General features: G+C 42.0%; 2 protein-coding genes across 8 annotated transcripts in view; one reads left to right on the top strand and one right to left on the bottom strand.

Annotated features, from left to right (window-relative positions):
- The window catches only part of Dydc1 (DPY30 domain containing 1), a 21,748-nt gene extending 16,487 nt beyond the window's left edge, over window positions 1-5,261 (bottom strand). For 3 of the 7 annotated variants that reach the window (XM_021246763.2, XM_004867752.3, XM_021246764.2), the window contains exons 1-3: window positions 5,108-5,261; window positions 1,235-1,404; window positions 578-679 (exon numbers count right to left, since the gene is read on the bottom strand). In XM_021246763.2, the coding sequence (XP_021102422.2) occupies window positions 578-679; window positions 1,235-1,381 (249 nt within the window). In that variant the 5' untranslated portion in view covers window positions 1,382-1,404; window positions 5,108-5,261. Of the gene's footprint in view, window positions 1-577; window positions 680-1,234; window positions 1,405-2,909; window positions 3,030-5,089 lie in introns of all 7 variants that reach the window. The other 4 variants (XM_013066652.3, XM_021246760.2, XM_013066654.3 and 1 more) reach the window with 4 other exon arrangements.
- On the top strand, window positions 4,856-16,773 carry Dydc2 (DPY30 domain containing 2). The gene is made up of 4 exons (XM_004867754.4): window positions 4,856-5,281; window positions 12,057-12,212; window positions 12,511-12,633; window positions 16,278-16,773. Exons 1-4 carry the CDS (start codon window positions 5,006-5,008, stop codon window positions 16,527-16,529), a joined length of 807 nt encoding a protein of 268 aa, XP_004867811.1. The 5' UTR covers window positions 4,856-5,005; the 3' UTR covers window positions 16,530-16,773.

Here is a 16,773-nt window from a genome sequence, read left to right as displayed (position 1 = left end):
AAAATCTGACTGTATGAACCATCTTCTCTATTTCCTAATGTCACCCCCTCCCCATCCAAAGGAGATAAGGTCAGGACCCATGTGTTGATTTCAGAGCCCCACCCTCCTAACTCTTAAAATGCTCCTCCTAAGCCATGAAAGCCATATTTTACAGAACATCTCAATAGTCTACCTCTTCTAAGAAACAGAAACATCTCCTTTTCCCCCCTCAGTCTTCCTTCTGCTCATTCACCATCTCTCCTGCTTTACCCACTGCCCCAACACCCACACCACTGCTCCTGCCAAGATTACCAGCAGCCTTGAATAAGCTCTTCTCAGTTCAGCAGCAGATAAGGTTGAGCACTCAGCCCCACTGAACACCCTCACCCCTGGGCTTCTGTCACAGGACACTGGTTTCCTCTTACCCCATCACAGCTGCTTGTGCAGCAAAGAAGCTGCCTGTGTACATAAAGATGAGGAGAGAACAAAGCTGCACCTAAGTGACCAGAGCTGGGGAGTTTTCAGCCTTTAGGCTGTGCCCACTGAGGCTGACACCACTAATTCCAGGGTTCCCTGAACCCTCCCTCCAATGCCTCACCTGCTGAAACAAGAGCTCCTCAGCTCTGAGCTTCTCCAGCAATTCCTGCTCCACCAGTGCCAATGTTCTTTCATGCTCCAACTGGGCCATTTCCTTCTGTCTCTAGCGTTGTTTAAAAACAATAGCACATGACCCGTCAGCAACCAAACCATCTATGAACACAACCTTAAAAATATCTTAATCACTAGCAATAGGAAAAGCAAATTATAGACTGTAATTTATGCAAATTAGTCTATCCATTTGGAAATTACACAATCATTTGAGGAAATGTGTATTTTATGTGAAGAAAAAGCACAAAATTAAAAATATACTTTCAGGCTGGGGATTTAGCTCAGTGGTTCTGCCACCTGCCTAGCAATCCCAAGGTCTTGAGTTCGATCCTTAGTACCATATACACATATTTTCAGTATGGCTAACAAGCATGTGAAAAGGAACACTATAAATGTGTGGAAAAAACTACACAGAGAGGAAAATTCCTAAACATCTAAATAGAAGTCTTCTTTGACTTCTTTTCATATTTCTACTTTTTATATTGTCTAAGATTTTGTACAACAAACATTTTTATAATAGAAAGAAAGGATATAGAACTTTAAAAAACAAGGCAAATGTGTTAAACTAATATTTTCTTCTGATTTCCTAAAAGGAAATCATACTTACCAGCTCTTCCATAGTCACATTTTCCTTATACTTGTAAATCCACAAAGCTAAATATTCTATTGGATCCACAGGGTGAACTCTTGCCACTTCTGCAAGACCCTGAATTAGACACGTCCCAAGGTGCTTTTGAAGATAGGCTGACTCCATCTCTAGCTCCTAAATAAAATCTTCTAAAAATAACCATTTTGTATTAGTTCAGGAAGTTTTTAAGTAAGGCACAATAAGTAAAGTCCATTGAGGCCAACAAAGCATCACCAGTCATGGCACAAGCAAGCTGGCCCAGGAAACTTCAGTTTCCAAAAGGGTTTCTTGAAAGTGATTACAACTAAAATAGTTTCAAAATCCAGAAGGACTCGTAGGTCCAGTTCAAGAGAGAAAGGGATTATTATTGACTGTAAGATGACTTAGTGCCAACCAGTGCTTATGTCATTTAACGCTCACAACACACTTGAACGACCAGGCGCCATGGTGCCTACTGTCCCAATGAGCAAATTCAGCCACAAAGCGCCTGAGTGAACAGAGCAGAACACATGGCTGGCAGATGAAGCAGATAGGGTTGGGATGCACCTCTTGATTGTAGAGCCCTGTTCTAATGATTCTACTAAGATGTTCCTCCTAAGCCATGTAAACCACGTTTACAAACCACGTCTACAGTCTACCTCTTTTTAAAAATCCATGCATTTCCAAGGTCAGAGAAAAAAAATTCAGCTTCTGCAGAACAACCTATGAGGCTGCTCAGGATCTGGCCCCCAGTTCCTTTTCAGATTCACCTGCAGCCATCTCTCCTGTCCCCAGTACACCCTGGCACTCCCATCCCACTGCACATCTCACCATTCTGCTGATCACACCTTGAACTTGGCCAACTCTGATTCTCACACATCATGATGATCCCACCCCCTCTCTCAAATTGGAAAGTACCCCTCACCTGCAACACACGGACCATTTCTCCTTCCCTGAGTGTCCCCAGGCACCTCAAGGCAGCATCTCCTCCAAGCATCTCACACGGCCCATGTCTCCCTGACTGATAATTGTGTGTGTGTGTGTGTGTGTGTGTGTGTGTGTGTTTGTCCATGCTTGTTCTCCCTCCAAGATACCAGCTCCCCTATGTCCTTGGGGAGTGTTGTAATCACTGGGCTAACACAGCTGTCTCTCCACGGTGGCATGGAATGAGTTTCTACACTTTCGCAGTTAACATCCTTGTCTTTTGCAGTTATAAAGATAAACAGCAATAATCTTAGACCAAACTTTTGGAAAAAAATGTAACAACTTTATCTCATGTTCTTTGAAAAATAAAAAAACAGATCACTTTCAAGTTACCCTTAATATTTTATGAAATCCAGACTCTTCTGAGTTTCTGATACAGTGTTTCAATTTGCAACAGATATACACTGGGTATCTATGTCAGGTACCACAACAGATAGGTACTGGGAACAAAAAATTCTTACTGACTGAATGCCCGTGCAACCCCCATTCATATCTTAAAATCCTAACTCCCACTGTGATGGCATTAGGTCACAGGGTCTTTGGGGGATAATTAGGTCATGAGGGTGGAGGCTTCATGAATGGGATTAGTGCCCTTATAGAAAGAGACAAAGAGCTTCCACCTGTTTTCCTCCACATGAGCTATGTGAAAACTAAAAAGTGAGGTCTTAACAGACACCACACATGCCAATACCTCGGCCTTCCCAGCTCCAGAACTGTGAGAAATAAATCCAGGTGAAGGCCATACAGTCTTTAGTAACTTGTTACAGCAACCTGAACTCAAATAAAAGCAGTCTCTGCCTTCATGGAGCTTCTGGTGAAAAGGGAAGACATATTAATCACATATTCCAATCAATAAATGTAAAATTGGGCCAGGGATTTAGTTCAGTGGTTCTGCCGCCTGCCTCACAAGCACAAGGACCCGAGTTTGATCCCTGGTACCAAAAAATAAATAAATAAATAAATGTAAAATTAAAATTGAAGTGTTATGAAGAGCAGACAACTACAGGATCTAACCAAGTCAGAGAATTCTTGTCCACAGAGTGAAGGAACAAAATTCACAAGGCAAAAAGAAGGAACTTTGGCAGCTACAGGGTACAGAATGCCAGGGTCTCGATGAGTCCTGGGACAAAATGCACCCAGAATTTTGCTTGGAATTTCAGAAAAACCAACATCCTGGGGTTCGTCCCTAGGCCCCCATGCTGCTCTTCACCATGTGATGGTGATGGGATAATAACCCGGTACAACCTCTTTGGAAGGGAGTTTGGCAAAACTGAGAGACTCCCATAACTATTTGCCCTTTGATCCACCAATCTGACTTCTTGAACCTTCTCTCAAAATTACATTTGCAACAATATGAAATGGCATATGTACATGGTAATTTGCACTGTTATTTACCACAGTCAAACTGCAGCAGCAGCTGGAGGTTCATGAAGAGAGAATTAATGAGATACACCACATAGACTGCAGACATAAAGAGAATGCAGACACTCTCTAAAGATGAGAGTGGCCCTTAGGACACAGAGTGCAGGCAGAAAAGCACAGTGCAGAACTCATCTATGCCACCTTCTGTATCAGTGTCAGCACTGGGGAAAGGAAAGTGTATGTGCAAGCACATAAAGATATCCTAAAGATTCCAACAGCTGAGGACAAACTGGCACAAATGAACTAACTTCCTCTCAAGTTGGCATTGGTCCCCTAACCACACAGAGAAAAAAAGCATTCTTGCCACTGGCTTTGGAAGCCTTTTCCTTGGGACATCTTTTAAAGACAGAACTGCTACAAGTACATCTCATTGTTATTTGCAGTGAGTAACATAAAAAAGGAAGCGATTCCTGCTGCTGCTCCAGAGGATGAAACTTGGGAAAGGAACAGTGGTTCCTCAGGGAAAACCTCTGGCCTCAGTCTCCAGCAAATTGATGTCTGTCTCGAATTTGGGGGTACTTGATGTCTGTCTCAGATTATCAGTGGGACCCAAGAGAGGGTACTCAGCCATCTCATTAACATCTGTCCACAAAACGTTGACAATATTCACCCCTCCTGTTGTGGTGGTGGTGGTGGTGGTGGTTGCTTTGAACTGGAGATTGAACTGAGGGCCTTCACACTGAGCTACATCCCCAGCTCTTCTTTTATTTTTTATTTTGAGACAAGGTCTCGCTAAACCTCTAAATCGCCCAGGCTATGCTCACACTTATGATCCTCCTGCCTCAGCCTCCTAGTACTGAGATTAGAGACAAGTACTGTTTTTTATATACACCAGTAGTCATCTTGGCTCCCCACAAGCAAAGCTCCTTCCAGTCCCAGCTGCCTTGCTGACCGAGCTGCCACAAGAGAACCCAGGGAGGGGTACCAGATGTAACAAATAAAAATACAGCATGTCAAGCTAAATTTATACTTCAGAGAAGCAATGAATAACTGTCTTCTATATTTGTACTAAAACGTAACCCCTTTATCTGAAATGCAAATTTATTAGGCATGCAATTTTTGAGGTACTAGCGATCAAGGGCTAGTACCAAGGGCGCTCCAACACTGTGTTACAACCCTAGCGGCAGCCCAGGTGGCCTCAAACTTGGCGATCTCCCACCCTCCGCCTCCTGAGTCGCTAGGGTTACAGGCGCCCAGGGGTTAGCTGTATTTTGTTTGGCTGCCTTGGACCTGGGGCGTTTAGGGATTTCCTATCCGGGTCCGCAGAACAGTCTACCCCGCCCCCTAACCCCTAAGGGTGCGAGGGGCCGAAGTCCTGGAGCTGAAGGAAGGCTCAGGGAAGAGGAGGAGGAGAGCCGGCCAAGGATGGGCCAGCCCACGGAGTTCCCAGGCGCGAACCAACCCTCCCTGGCCTCCCGGGTAGGAGCTACGCGACTCTCAAGGTCCAACCGTGAAAACCGCCTGTACCCGAGGGAACCCAGCGAAACGACTGGCACAGCTCTGAGAAAGCGACCGATTCCTTCAGTGTGCGCACCCGACGCATGCGCAACTCCCCACAGCGAGCTGCGTCCCGGTGCTAGGCAACGAGCGCGCGCTCGAGAGACGGGGTTGGAGCTCGGTGGTGGCAAGGGCGTTCGGAGGGTGAGCTCAGAGCCTGCCTTGGGAGGGGCGCGCGCGAGGGCCAGGGTGCGGCGGGTGATGTGTGGGATTCGCAGCACAGAAGCTGCGAGGGAGACGCGGAAACTAACAATGGAGCCTGGCGGGCCGGTCGGCTTGCCCTGGGAGAGGTGGAGGGATGGCTTCTTGCTGCTGACCTCTGCCTCATTCTTTTCAGAGCCAACTCTGGCGCCCCCACCCTCCTTCGCGGGGCCCTAGCGATTGCTTGGCCAACTCTTGTGTGCATTTTACCCCTGTAGTTGTTCCAGCTTACAAATACAGCATTGCCCAGCAGGAGAAGCCTCAATAAATGCTGGTGGAGTACTAAGCCCCAGAGAGGGCACCGCTGGATTCGCAGAAACACAAAGAAGTATGGACTGAGGATTAAAAAAAAAAAAAAAATTGTTTATTGAGGTCCTTGTATTCCACAGGGCCACATGGGCAGAGTCTCTGCTCAACCAAATCCCTACCCTCCACCGCTACCCTGAATTTAGTGCTTTAAACACTAGTAAACTACACTGTAGATCTTGAGGTCAGAAATCCAAAATGCATCTTACAAAGACAGGGCCAGTTCCTTCTAAAGACCACTTCCTTGCCCTTTTCTACTTTTAGAAGCGGCTGGTGGCTTTGAGTCACATACCAATTCTCCCTCTGATCTGACACCACTTTGCCTTCCCTGTCTGACCTTAATGTGTCCCTCTTATAAAGACCCTTGTGATTGCACTGTATCTGCTTGAATATTCCACATCTCATCTCAGCATCCTTAATTTAATCACATCTTCTCAGTCCCTTTTGCTATATAGGACAGTAACATATCCATAGGTCTCAGGTATTAGGATATGGACATCTTTGGGAGCTGTTATTCAGCCTTAGAACAAGGTCATTCTCTTACTCAGATTTCACTTATTCAAAATCAAGAAAGTTAATCTTGATCATAAACCACAATATGCATTTAATGTATCCAATTTTACCAACAATATACTCTATAAAATTCTTTTTTTCTAGCCCAGATGCAATCTAGGATTGTGTACTAAATGTATTTTTATGGCTGTGTCTCACTTACTTTTCTTGTTGCTGAGACAAAATACTCAACAGTCAAAGTTAAAGGAGGAAAGGTTTATTTTGGCTCACAGTTTGTAGAGGTTCAATTCATAGTCAGCTAGCTCCAAGGCAGAGTGGCATGGCAGAGGAGCATGTCAGAGGAGAAATAGTCCATGGCGTATCAGGCAGAAGGCAGTAAGCAGCAGCAGTAGCAATCAGCCCACCTTTCCCTTTTATCCCATCCAGGCCACAACACCTACACCCAGGGTGGACCTTCCTTACCCACACCCTTAATCCCAGCATCACACACCCTAAATCCAGCTGCCTCCCAAAAGCCCCACCTATGACCACATGAGGCTTTTGGCAGGGAGACATCTAGATACACAAGCCATAACAGGCTGCTTAGTCAAGAAGACTAAGAAAAAAATCATCTTTCTTCTTATTTTTTTTCATAAGTCAGTTGCAGACTTTCTCAGCTTGACTTTGTATGGTGTTTCAATTAGACCCAATTTTGCATTTGAACAGAAAGATATTATCTTCCATAAAGAGGAGATTCCATCAGGAGGCAAGTGATGTCACTTTGTTCCTTTATTGGTAATGTCTAGTTTGATCACTTGGCTAAGGTTGTGTTTGCCTGATCTTGCCACTGTCAAATTTTTGTATTTCCCTTTGTAACTAGGGATGTGAACTATATCTTTCCCTCTGTTTATCTACTTATTTGTTCCCATATGTATTCATGGATATGTATTGTGTTCTATAAGTTATAATCTGTGAAAGTTGTCATAATCAAAATGGGGCCACTCATGCCAAGTCCTAACAATCCATCCATCAATAAAGCTGTGAGATTATGATGGTGGGGATCTCCTTCATGTATACCTGGTAACAAGAACTTTCACAAGATTCTGGCAGAACCACAGCCTCACACAAAGGCCACCACAAGTGTTATGGTTTAGATCTAAAATGTTCCTCAAAAGTCTCATGTGTTTGGAAGAGGATTGGATCATGCTATACTAATCAGCAGATTCATCCATTGATGAGTTAAGTAGCTAAATGTGCTTTTAGGAGATGGGGCCTGGTTGGAGGTGGGTCCCTGGGGGTGTGGCCTGGAAGGTTCTATCCCCATACCTTGTTTTTCCCTTCTTGTTCTGCTTCCTGCCTGCCATGGGTTGAGCAACTTTTCCTCTACCATGTCCTGTTGTCATCCTGTTTCTGCCTTGAAGCCAGTGACCTACAGACTGAAACCATGAGCCAAAATAAACCTCTTTTTCTTTAGTCATGGGTATTGTGTATTTTGTCCCAGTGACAGGAGCATGACTAAGAAAACAACCTTCACAGTACAAACTTCTGTGAGGACATCTGCCCAACAACTCCCTATTTAAGCATGGGCTGATGCACCATCATGATAGCCAAAGAATGTTACTTCAAAGTATCTGACGTAATCTTCCTCTTGTTTCCCTTAATACCTTCCCATTGCCTCAGCCTACTTGAGTGCACACATAGTTTACTATGACATGCATTTTTCCATTGTGATGCTACTCTCAAATGAACTTAATTGCTGAAGAATTTTTGTTATTCAGATTGACAGTTCTTTTATAGTCATTCATTTTAATGGCCAAAGTAACCTACTTTCAGCTAGCTTTTAAGAAGGCTTCTATGTCCCTAACCATTTTATTTTTTAGAACTCTCCTACTTTCTGGCACAACAAAATAATCCAGGAGAATTAGACTTTTTCTGCCCCAGCTTTGGAATCAGTCATTTCTTTAAGGAACTCTGATTGCTTTTAGGTGATGAAGGCTTTTTAGTGTAAGTTTTGTAGGTTCAGAGTGCTACTACTGCTGAAGCATCAGGGCCTCTGAGGCCTTGCAGTGGTGATAGCCAGGAAATACATGCTTTTTTTTTCTATTGATGTCTACCTGTCTTTTCTTCCTTAAGTGAAAAAATAAAGGACAGAAGTCCAGAGAGGGAACAAACTGAAAAATGCCTCCAGAAAATATTAAGGCTACATCTGTACCTCTGTTAGTTACTAAAATTGCTTGGAGCTAAAGATATGTAAACTTCAGGAATTTGGAGTTGGTCGGGAATAGCCCACATGCTAAGCCATTTCATGGAAAAATCTTTCACCATAATAGTTAACATTTATTAAAATTTTACTGTGGGCCAGGCTAAGAGCCTTTCAGTTGTTTACAATTTCTACTAATCATCTAATTATTATGAGGCACATAATCTAGTTTTTCCTCATCTAATGAGTTTTTCTCACATGTTTAACCAAGTCTCAGAGAGACCAAGCAACTTGCTGAAGATCACACAGCTATAAGTGGCAGCCTCCGGTACTGGAACTTGGTCTGTTTGAACTTGGAATCTGTGTTCTGAGTACTCTGCATTCCTGTCACTCCTAAATTAACATCCTAATTTGGGCTACATTACCTCCCTCTCTTGAAATTTGATTAGTAGTTAATCTGGGGGTACCAACATATTCTAAGTAGCTTCTTGCTTAAGCACTAGAGTGAAATACTGTGTTAGCAGTGGCTAAAGGGCCCAACATTTTCCTCTCTCTCTTCCCCAGAGCATTTCCATGGATGCTAGTAAACTTTTATCTATGTCATAGACTATAGTTTCCAACCTCACAATAGCACAACTTGCTGGATGTTTAGGGCCACACCTGCTCAGTCATTTTCTGTCTACTCAAGATTAGAAATGTGTGGGGAAAGGTAAAAGCCTTAGCCACCCCTAACCACCTGTTCATCAAGCTCCTCTCACACCTGATGACCCCTGAAATCTATTGTCTGACCTAATCCAACTGGAGAGCTTTAGAAAAAAGTTCGCTTGAATATGGGCATTATTGGCAAGTATATATTCATTGGTTCTTTTGACAAGGGTAGTATTATGGTTTGGAGCTCAAATATCCCACAAAAGCCATGTGGTAAAAGGCTTGCTCACCAGCCTGTGGCAGTATTGGGAGATAGTGAGACCTTTAAGAGGTGATTTCTAGTGGAAGGACATTAAATCATTGGGGATGTATTCTTGAAGGGGACTGTGGGACCCTGGCCCCTTCCTATTTCTCTCTTTGCTTCTTAGCTACCATGTGATGAGCAACTTTGCTCCACATTTGCCACCATGCTGGAGGCTTCATCACAGGTCCAAAGCAATGAAACCAAGCATGGACTGAAACCTCTGAAGCCATGAACCAAAAACAAATCTTTCCACTTATAAGTTGATTTGTCACAGTGATAGAAAGCTTGCTAAGAAAGAAAATTGATACCAAGAAGTATGGTCATTGTTGTGATTATCCTTGATGATATGGTTCAGAAGCCTTTGGAAATGGTTTGGAGGAGGAATTTATAAATGCTTGGAGAAGGAGACTAGAAAAGCTTGGGATGATGTAAGCACAAATTGATGAACAATTCTGATAAGGGCTCAGAAGACCAAAATGCTGATAGGAATGCTAGGTGTAAATCCCAAGCTCATGAGATATTATGTGGGAATGAAACTTTATTGAAAATTGGATTAGAGGCCAGGCATGTTACATTCTAGGAAAGAACTGGTCATTTTGTCTATTCCCTGAGATTTTGTGTAAGTCAGAGTTTAAAGGTGATGAACTCGTTTATCTGTCAGAGGTAACTTCCAACCAGCAGAGCATTGAGGTAGTGGCCTGTATCCTGCTGGCTGATGTTAGCCAGATTTATACTAAGAATCAGGAGCAAAAAGAAAAGCAGAAATATTTGAAAAACTTGAAGCTTTACCATAAAAGGAGCCTGAATAAAGTTGTGCCCAAGGAGAACATGGTCACTAAAGAGTTTAATGCCACTTAAAAAAAAAAAAAAAGCCAAGTACTTTGCACAAAGAGAATAAGAAAGATGCTTTGAGGGCATCTCAGGACTCAGCAAGACTGCCCCCTTCTGTAGCAGGCTCAAACCCTGAGGTGATCTACTATTACAAGACTACCCAGGGAATTATTGTTCAGGTATTTGTTTCCCTGTGTTCATCCATTCAGACATTCAGAGGCCACTGACTTTAGTACCATCCACAGGATATGAGTTTTACAGACATGCAGATTGCAAGAGTTGTAGGATCATGAACATTTTCATTCAGATTTAAAAGGAATCCATGGGAAGCCAAAATGTGTGGCAGAATTGGAGACCCTGTAAGCAGCCCCTATAGGGCAATGTGTGAAGCTGAGAGTGAAGCTGAAGCTACAGTGGAGGCCCAAGAAAGTTAGAAATGCTAGAGATGTGGAATGCAGTGAGCAGAGCTAGCCCACAAGAGAGGCCATATAGGCCATGTTGACTGCAGCCAGCAAAACCATAGAGTTGCCCAAGCCCTTTGGAGTTCACATCAACCATTATGTGGCCCAGACTTTGGGAAAAGAGCTACAGGATTTAATGTTTCCCTGCTAGGTTTCAGTCTTGCTTTGGCCTGATCTCTCCTTATTATCTTATTTCGCCTTTTTAGAATGGGAATTGTTACCCTGTACCATTGTATTTTAGAAGTATGTAACATAGTGTCTTAGTCACTTTGCTGTTACTGAAACATGATACCCAAAACCCACATTTTAAAGGAGGGAAAGTTTATTTTGGTTCACATTTTCAGTCTGTGGTCAGCAGGCTCCAAGGCAGAAACAGGATGTCAGAGGGGCATGGGAAAGGAAAAGGTGCCCTTGGTACCCAGGAAGCAGAGAGAGAAAAAAGAGGAGCTAGGGGTAAGAATATATCCCTCAAGGTGAGGTTCCCCGCGATCCACCTCCAACCAGGCCCCACCTCCTCATAGCACATTCAATTATAAACTCATCGATGGATAAATCCACTGATGAGTTTAGTGTCCCATGATCCAGTCACCTTCCAAGCACATGAGACTTTTGAGGTATACTTTAGATTTAAACTTACTTGGTCTTTTGATTTTTGTAGGAGCTCACAGCTAAAGTTTACCCTGATTCCTAGAGAACACTTAGAACTTTGACTTTTGAGCAGTGCTAACACTGTTTGGGAGCTCTTGAACATGGAGGAAATGCATGTTACACTGTAAGATGGACATGAGCCTTTGGGAGCTGGGGTAGAATGTTATGGTTTGGGTCTTGAATATTTCCTGAAGGTCATATGCTAAACACTTAGTCCCCAGCCTGTGACAATATTGGGAGTTTGTTGAACCTTTAAAAAGTCAGGCTTAGTGAATGAAAGCTAAGTCATTGTGGGTGTCCCCTTGAAGTCATTGTTAGACCCTGGCACCTTCCTCTCTCTCTGCTTCCCAGACACCTGAGGTAAGCGTCTCTGCCCTCAATATGCTCCCCACCATGATTTCATACTTTACAGCAGGCCAAAGGAACAGGCCCAAGCAACCATGGACTGAAACCTCTGAAACCATGAGCCAAGTAAATGTTTCCTCCTTATCAGTTGATTATCTCTGGTATTGTCATAGTGACAGAATGCTAACTAAAGTAGATGGAATCCAGACACATTTGTATTTGTCCTGAAATAAATCAAAGTTAGTTACAATGCATCTATTTTAAAATTTAGATTACATGGAGGGGATGAAGGATTCACAGGTAATGGGGAAAAAAATAAGAACCAAGATATATCACGTACAGGTACAAACACCCAATGATAAATGTAAATGAATTGCATACCTAAAATGTACCAAAAAAGAACTAAAAAAATAAAAAATAAATAAATAAAATAAAATTTAGATTACATTTGTAAAATACTGTCTCTATTTTACTATTTCCTAGGTCCCCAAGATGGAAACTGATTATTTGAAAAAGTGCTTTGGAAATAGCCTGTCCCAGGCACTGGCAGAGGTGGCAAAGGTTCAGCCCAGTGACCCAATAGAGTACCTGGCTCACTGGCTTTATCATTACAGAAAAATTGCTACAGAAAAAGAAGAGGTATGTTTTTGTGGTGGGTCTTCTTGGCAAGGGCTCAGCTTTCTTGGAATAATTTGAAGTCCAAGGCAGAACACTGGAGCTGGCTTGTATCTCTAGAGTGTGGATAGTCTGAGGACTAAAAAGGGGACCAAGTAGGATAGGTTGTGGAGTTGGTGGGTTTGGAGCTCCCATTTGGCTAAATCTAGCTACAGGAGAAAGTTCAATAGGCTTAATTATCCCAGGTTTGTCCCCAGTGTGCGAGGGACTGTTTATAAGGCTTTTCGTATGCTGACTGGATTCCACTTTTGCTTCACTCCAGAATAGGCAAGAGAAGATCCAGTTGCAGGAGGAATATGACTGTAGCCTGAAGGAAAAGGAAATGATGGAAATGCTGAAACAGGAAGAGTATCAGATCCAACAGAAATGTGCACAGCGTCACCAGGTAAGAGGTAGGAGTAATTAGGGCCTAGTAATAGACCCAGGAAATCCACAGGGCAGTCTGGACAGAGCACATTGAGGCTTCTTTAGTCCCTTTTTCCCTCCATAGTTACACGTTTATATCAAAACCAATCTTATTGACAATGAAAAAAGGACACATTAGAAGGCAGATTCATTTTAGATTTCAGGAAATACCATTGATGATACTGGCTTAAAAATTCAGATTTTTTTTCAGTACTGGGGATTGAACTCAGAGACATACAACTTAGCTACATCCCCAGCAAACTTTTGTTTGTTTCGTTGGTTGGTTGGTTGGTTGGTTTTCTATTGTTTTTGAGACAAGGTCATGCTAAATTGCCCAGGCTGGCCTCTAACTTTCAATTCTCCTGCCTCAGCCTCCCAAGTAGCTAGGATTAAGGTGTGTATCACCACACCTGGACCAGATTTTTTTTTTATTTTTTTTTATTTTTTTTACCTGGAATAATTTTTTTATATAAGCTTCTTTGAGCCTTTTTCAAAAATTATTCAGTATTTTTCAGAAACCAAGTATGGTTGTTATTAGTACAACTTCAAATATATTTTATTTAGTATTTATTATTTTATTTATTTATGTATCAAGTGTCAGATGCCTCCTGTATGCTGTTGTAATAATGGACATAAATTATTAACTCAGAATAGTTAGAAACAACTCTACATTCATCAGCCTGACAAGCGTATCTTTTATCTCCCGCAATCTTTTCTACAATCTCCTAAAAAAAAGGTCTTTTGCCATTTTACACTTTCTACAAAGTACATGATTGGTGTCTTAGTTACTTTTCTCTTGTTACTAAGACAAAAATACCCAACACCCAAAGTTAAAGGGGGAAAGATTGATTTGGCTTACAGTTCATAGAGGTTTCAGTCCATAATCAGCTGGCTCCAAGGCAGGATGGCAGAGGGGCAACAGTTCATAGGCAGAAGACAGTAAAAACAACAAGGTACCTTAACAGCATCTACCCCCCCCCCCCCCGCCCCTTTTATCTTATTCAGACTACCTAGGGTGATTAGCACTCATGTCCTTAATCCTTATGCCCTCAGGCCTAGCCCCACCATGAATCAATCACACACTATAGATTCATCCACCTCTGAGAAAGCATGAGTCTTTGAGGGAACATCTAAATCACTTAATTAGAGTGTTGGGCTTGGCATCTGATATCTTCTTCACTGTTACTATATTCTGTGCATTAACAGTCAATTCATTAAGTTTTGCTAGTTTAGGTTGATTAAAACAAACTTTTCTCACACCAGTATTTTACATTGTTCTTTTGTGTTGCACTGAAGAGGTACTGTACCCTGTAGCAATATTCCTTAGCAAGACTTAGATGAACTTGTCATGGTAGCACATGCACTTCTGTAATCCTAACAGCTGGAGGGAACTGTGGGGTTAAGGGCTGGGGATGTAGGTCAGTGAGAAGGTCCTGGGTTCAATCCTCAGTAATGCCAACAAAAAAAAAAAAGGAAAGAACACAAGGAAATTTTAGTTAAATAAAAGGTAAATCACTTTTTCTTTCTTTTTTAATATTCTGAGGATTAAAACCAAGGCTTTCACTACATTTCAGCCCACTTTTTATTTTTTATTTTGAGACAGGGTCTCACTAAGTTACCCAGGCTGGGATCCAATTTGTGATCCTTCTACCCTAGCCTCCCAAAATCCTAAGATTATTGGCAGGTCCCACCATGCCCACCCACCTCAGGTATGTCATTCTTTTGCCAGTGTGACACAAGACCATTGTAAAGAACCTGGGAAATGAAAGCCTGTATTTTGCCTAAAATATGCATAAGTTCTCAGTTTTACACAAGAGTCACATGCAAGCTGTGGTTATGGAAACTGATTCCCTGTGTTAGAAGGAAATAAAGAGAACCTAAGAGTGAGCTAAAACAAAGCTGAATAGATGGCTTACCGGGAAAGGGATAGCTACATCACTAGGGTGTGGGTTGATTTCCAAGAGAAATGGCAAAGAGGTGGAGGTACATCAAATCATACAAGATTCTTGGTTCTAATTTCTGATTTATGCAAGATGAATTATAAACTATTCCTTGCTATTGATCACTTTCAAATTTCATCTCTAGAACTCAAAGACCTGGTTTCAAACAGGCCCAGGCTGGCTGTTTCAACACATTGGTTTATTTGCAAATACTCAATGCTTTGCAAGGTTTTTTTTTTATTTTGTCCTGGCAAGTCTATGAGCACCCCAGATTGAATACTACTCGTCTAGTCACCGTGTCTAAAGAAGAACAGAAATAGAGTGCCAGGCTTGGTTGGAATCATGTTCAACTATGAAGCTCAAGAAGAGCTTCATAGAGGGGGTAGCATTTGAGTCAGGCCTAGAAGAAAGCTGGCAAAGGTTTTCTTGGATTGATTTCTATTCATTAAGTAGAGGAGCTTTGAGTAAGTAAATCATAATTTTATTTCTAAGGCAGAGAGCAATTCCTTACTGTTTATGGGGATCTGAATCACACAAATGTTTTAGAATATATTTTCTTTTTCTTTTTCTTTTTCTTTTGGTACCAGGGATTGAACTCGGGACCTTACGCTTGCGAGGCAGGCGGCGGAACCACTGGAGCTAAAACCCTGGCCCTTTAGAATATATTTTCAGAGCATCAGTACAAGTATTGGCAGCACAGACTCAACACTGAAGTTAGCACAGTCGTCTCCATAACATGGGTGCTGCTTTGCCGAACAGAGCTCCCTACCATACCCCTGCAGGGGCCACTGTGGAATGGTCCTCTGGGACTCCTGGGCAATGATGCAATAGATGTGGTCAATGGTGCTTAATTTCCAAGGATTCCTACTTTAGCCAAGGACTATAATGGCATGCACATTAGACTACTAGACATTCTCCCATAGGTCACTGAAGCTTTGATCCTTTTTTCAATCTTTTTTTCCCCTCAGTGCTTCATTTTAGATAATTGCTACTGATCTGCATTCAAGTTTATTGAACCTTTTCGTTCGTAGTAGCCAATATCCTATGTAGGATGTCCATGAATTTTTTTATCTAAGATATTTTCCCCTTCAGTTTTATAATTTTTATCTAGTTCTTTTTTATATTTTTCATTTTCTCTCCTGATATACCTTAACTTTCAATTATTATGCCCATTTTGCCCTCTTTTTTTTTTTTTTTTTGGTACCAGGGATCAAACTCAGGACCTTGCGCTTGTGAGGCAGGTGGCAGAACCACTGAGCTAAATCCCTGGACCTATTTTGCCCTCTTAAATTTCTGAAAATATTTTATGGTTATTTTAAGTCCTTGTCTCCTAATCCTGCCTGTGTCATTCCCAGGGCTCTTTCTGTTGAATACTTTTTCTCTAGCTTATGACACATTTTCATACTTTCTCACATATCCAGTAATTTTTGCTTGTATACTGAATATTATAGATGATACTTTGCTGGGGATCTGGATTATGCTGTTTTCCTTTAAAAGATGTTGAGTTTTGTTCAGGCAGAAAGTTCAATTGGTGGTGAATCACTTTGATCCTAGCATGTTTGGCTTTATGCTTTATGAGCAGGTCTGTTTGAGTTTTGTTCTTGGCATGAAACTATCAATATTGTCTTCTATCCATTCCTTAATAACTACTAGTAATTTCCTTGCTTCTTTCTTTTCTTTTTAGGAACAGATTTCCACAAAGAAGGCCATATTCATGCAGGAAGACACAGGAACTTTTGAGAAGGAGGCCTTGAAGCAAGAATCCTTGCCAGGTACTTCCGATATGACTCCAGCAATGCCTCAACAGAGTCCTGCTTCAGAGTCAGCTGACCAGACTGAGCAGAACTTTGATACTGCACAAGAAATAAACTTAGAGAAGATGCTTCCTCCTGAAGTTGCTCATGAAATGCTTCCTAGTTCCAAATCCCCTCCTTAGATTATCAGAATGGAGAGAATTCTACTGACCTTTCTCTTAACACTTCAAGCCGAGGAAAATGACCATGAGGATGCACTCTCACCTAAACTAAGATTTAAGGGACTATGAAAGGAGGTGTCTAAAAGTTCTCTCCCATCTAAGGACTGGTCTGTTAGCCATGAAACCCCTAAATCATGAGAGAATTTGAACTAGTTATAGGATAAAATCAACTCACAATAAGGATTAAAACAAGTAACTAAACTGA

This window comes from Heterocephalus glaber, unplaced genomic scaffold (genome assembly GCF_053883595.1).
Source record: "Heterocephalus glaber isolate CG9 unplaced genomic scaffold, H.glaber_assembly_v1.0 deba00001755, whole genome shotgun sequence".
In the NCBI taxonomy this organism is placed as follows: Eukaryota; Metazoa; Chordata; class Mammalia; order Rodentia; family Bathyergidae; genus Heterocephalus; species Heterocephalus glaber.
The sequence above is the reverse complement of the archived record's forward strand: the minus strand, read 5'-3'. Positions and strand labels throughout refer to the sequence as shown.

Coding starts and splice junctions, on each gene's coding strand:
- Dydc2 (XM_004867754.4), top strand. CDS start 5,006: ATGGGCCAGCCCACGGAGTTCCCAGGCGCGAACCAACCCTCCCTGGCC. Junction 5,282..12,056: donor GTGGCAAGGGCGTTCGGAGG/GTGAGCTCAGAG, acceptor ACTATTTCCTAG/GTCCCCAAGATGGAAACTGA. Junction 12,213..12,510: donor TTGCTACAGAAAAAGAAGAG/GTATGTTTTTGT, acceptor GCTTCACTCCAG/AATAGGCAAGAGAAGATCCA.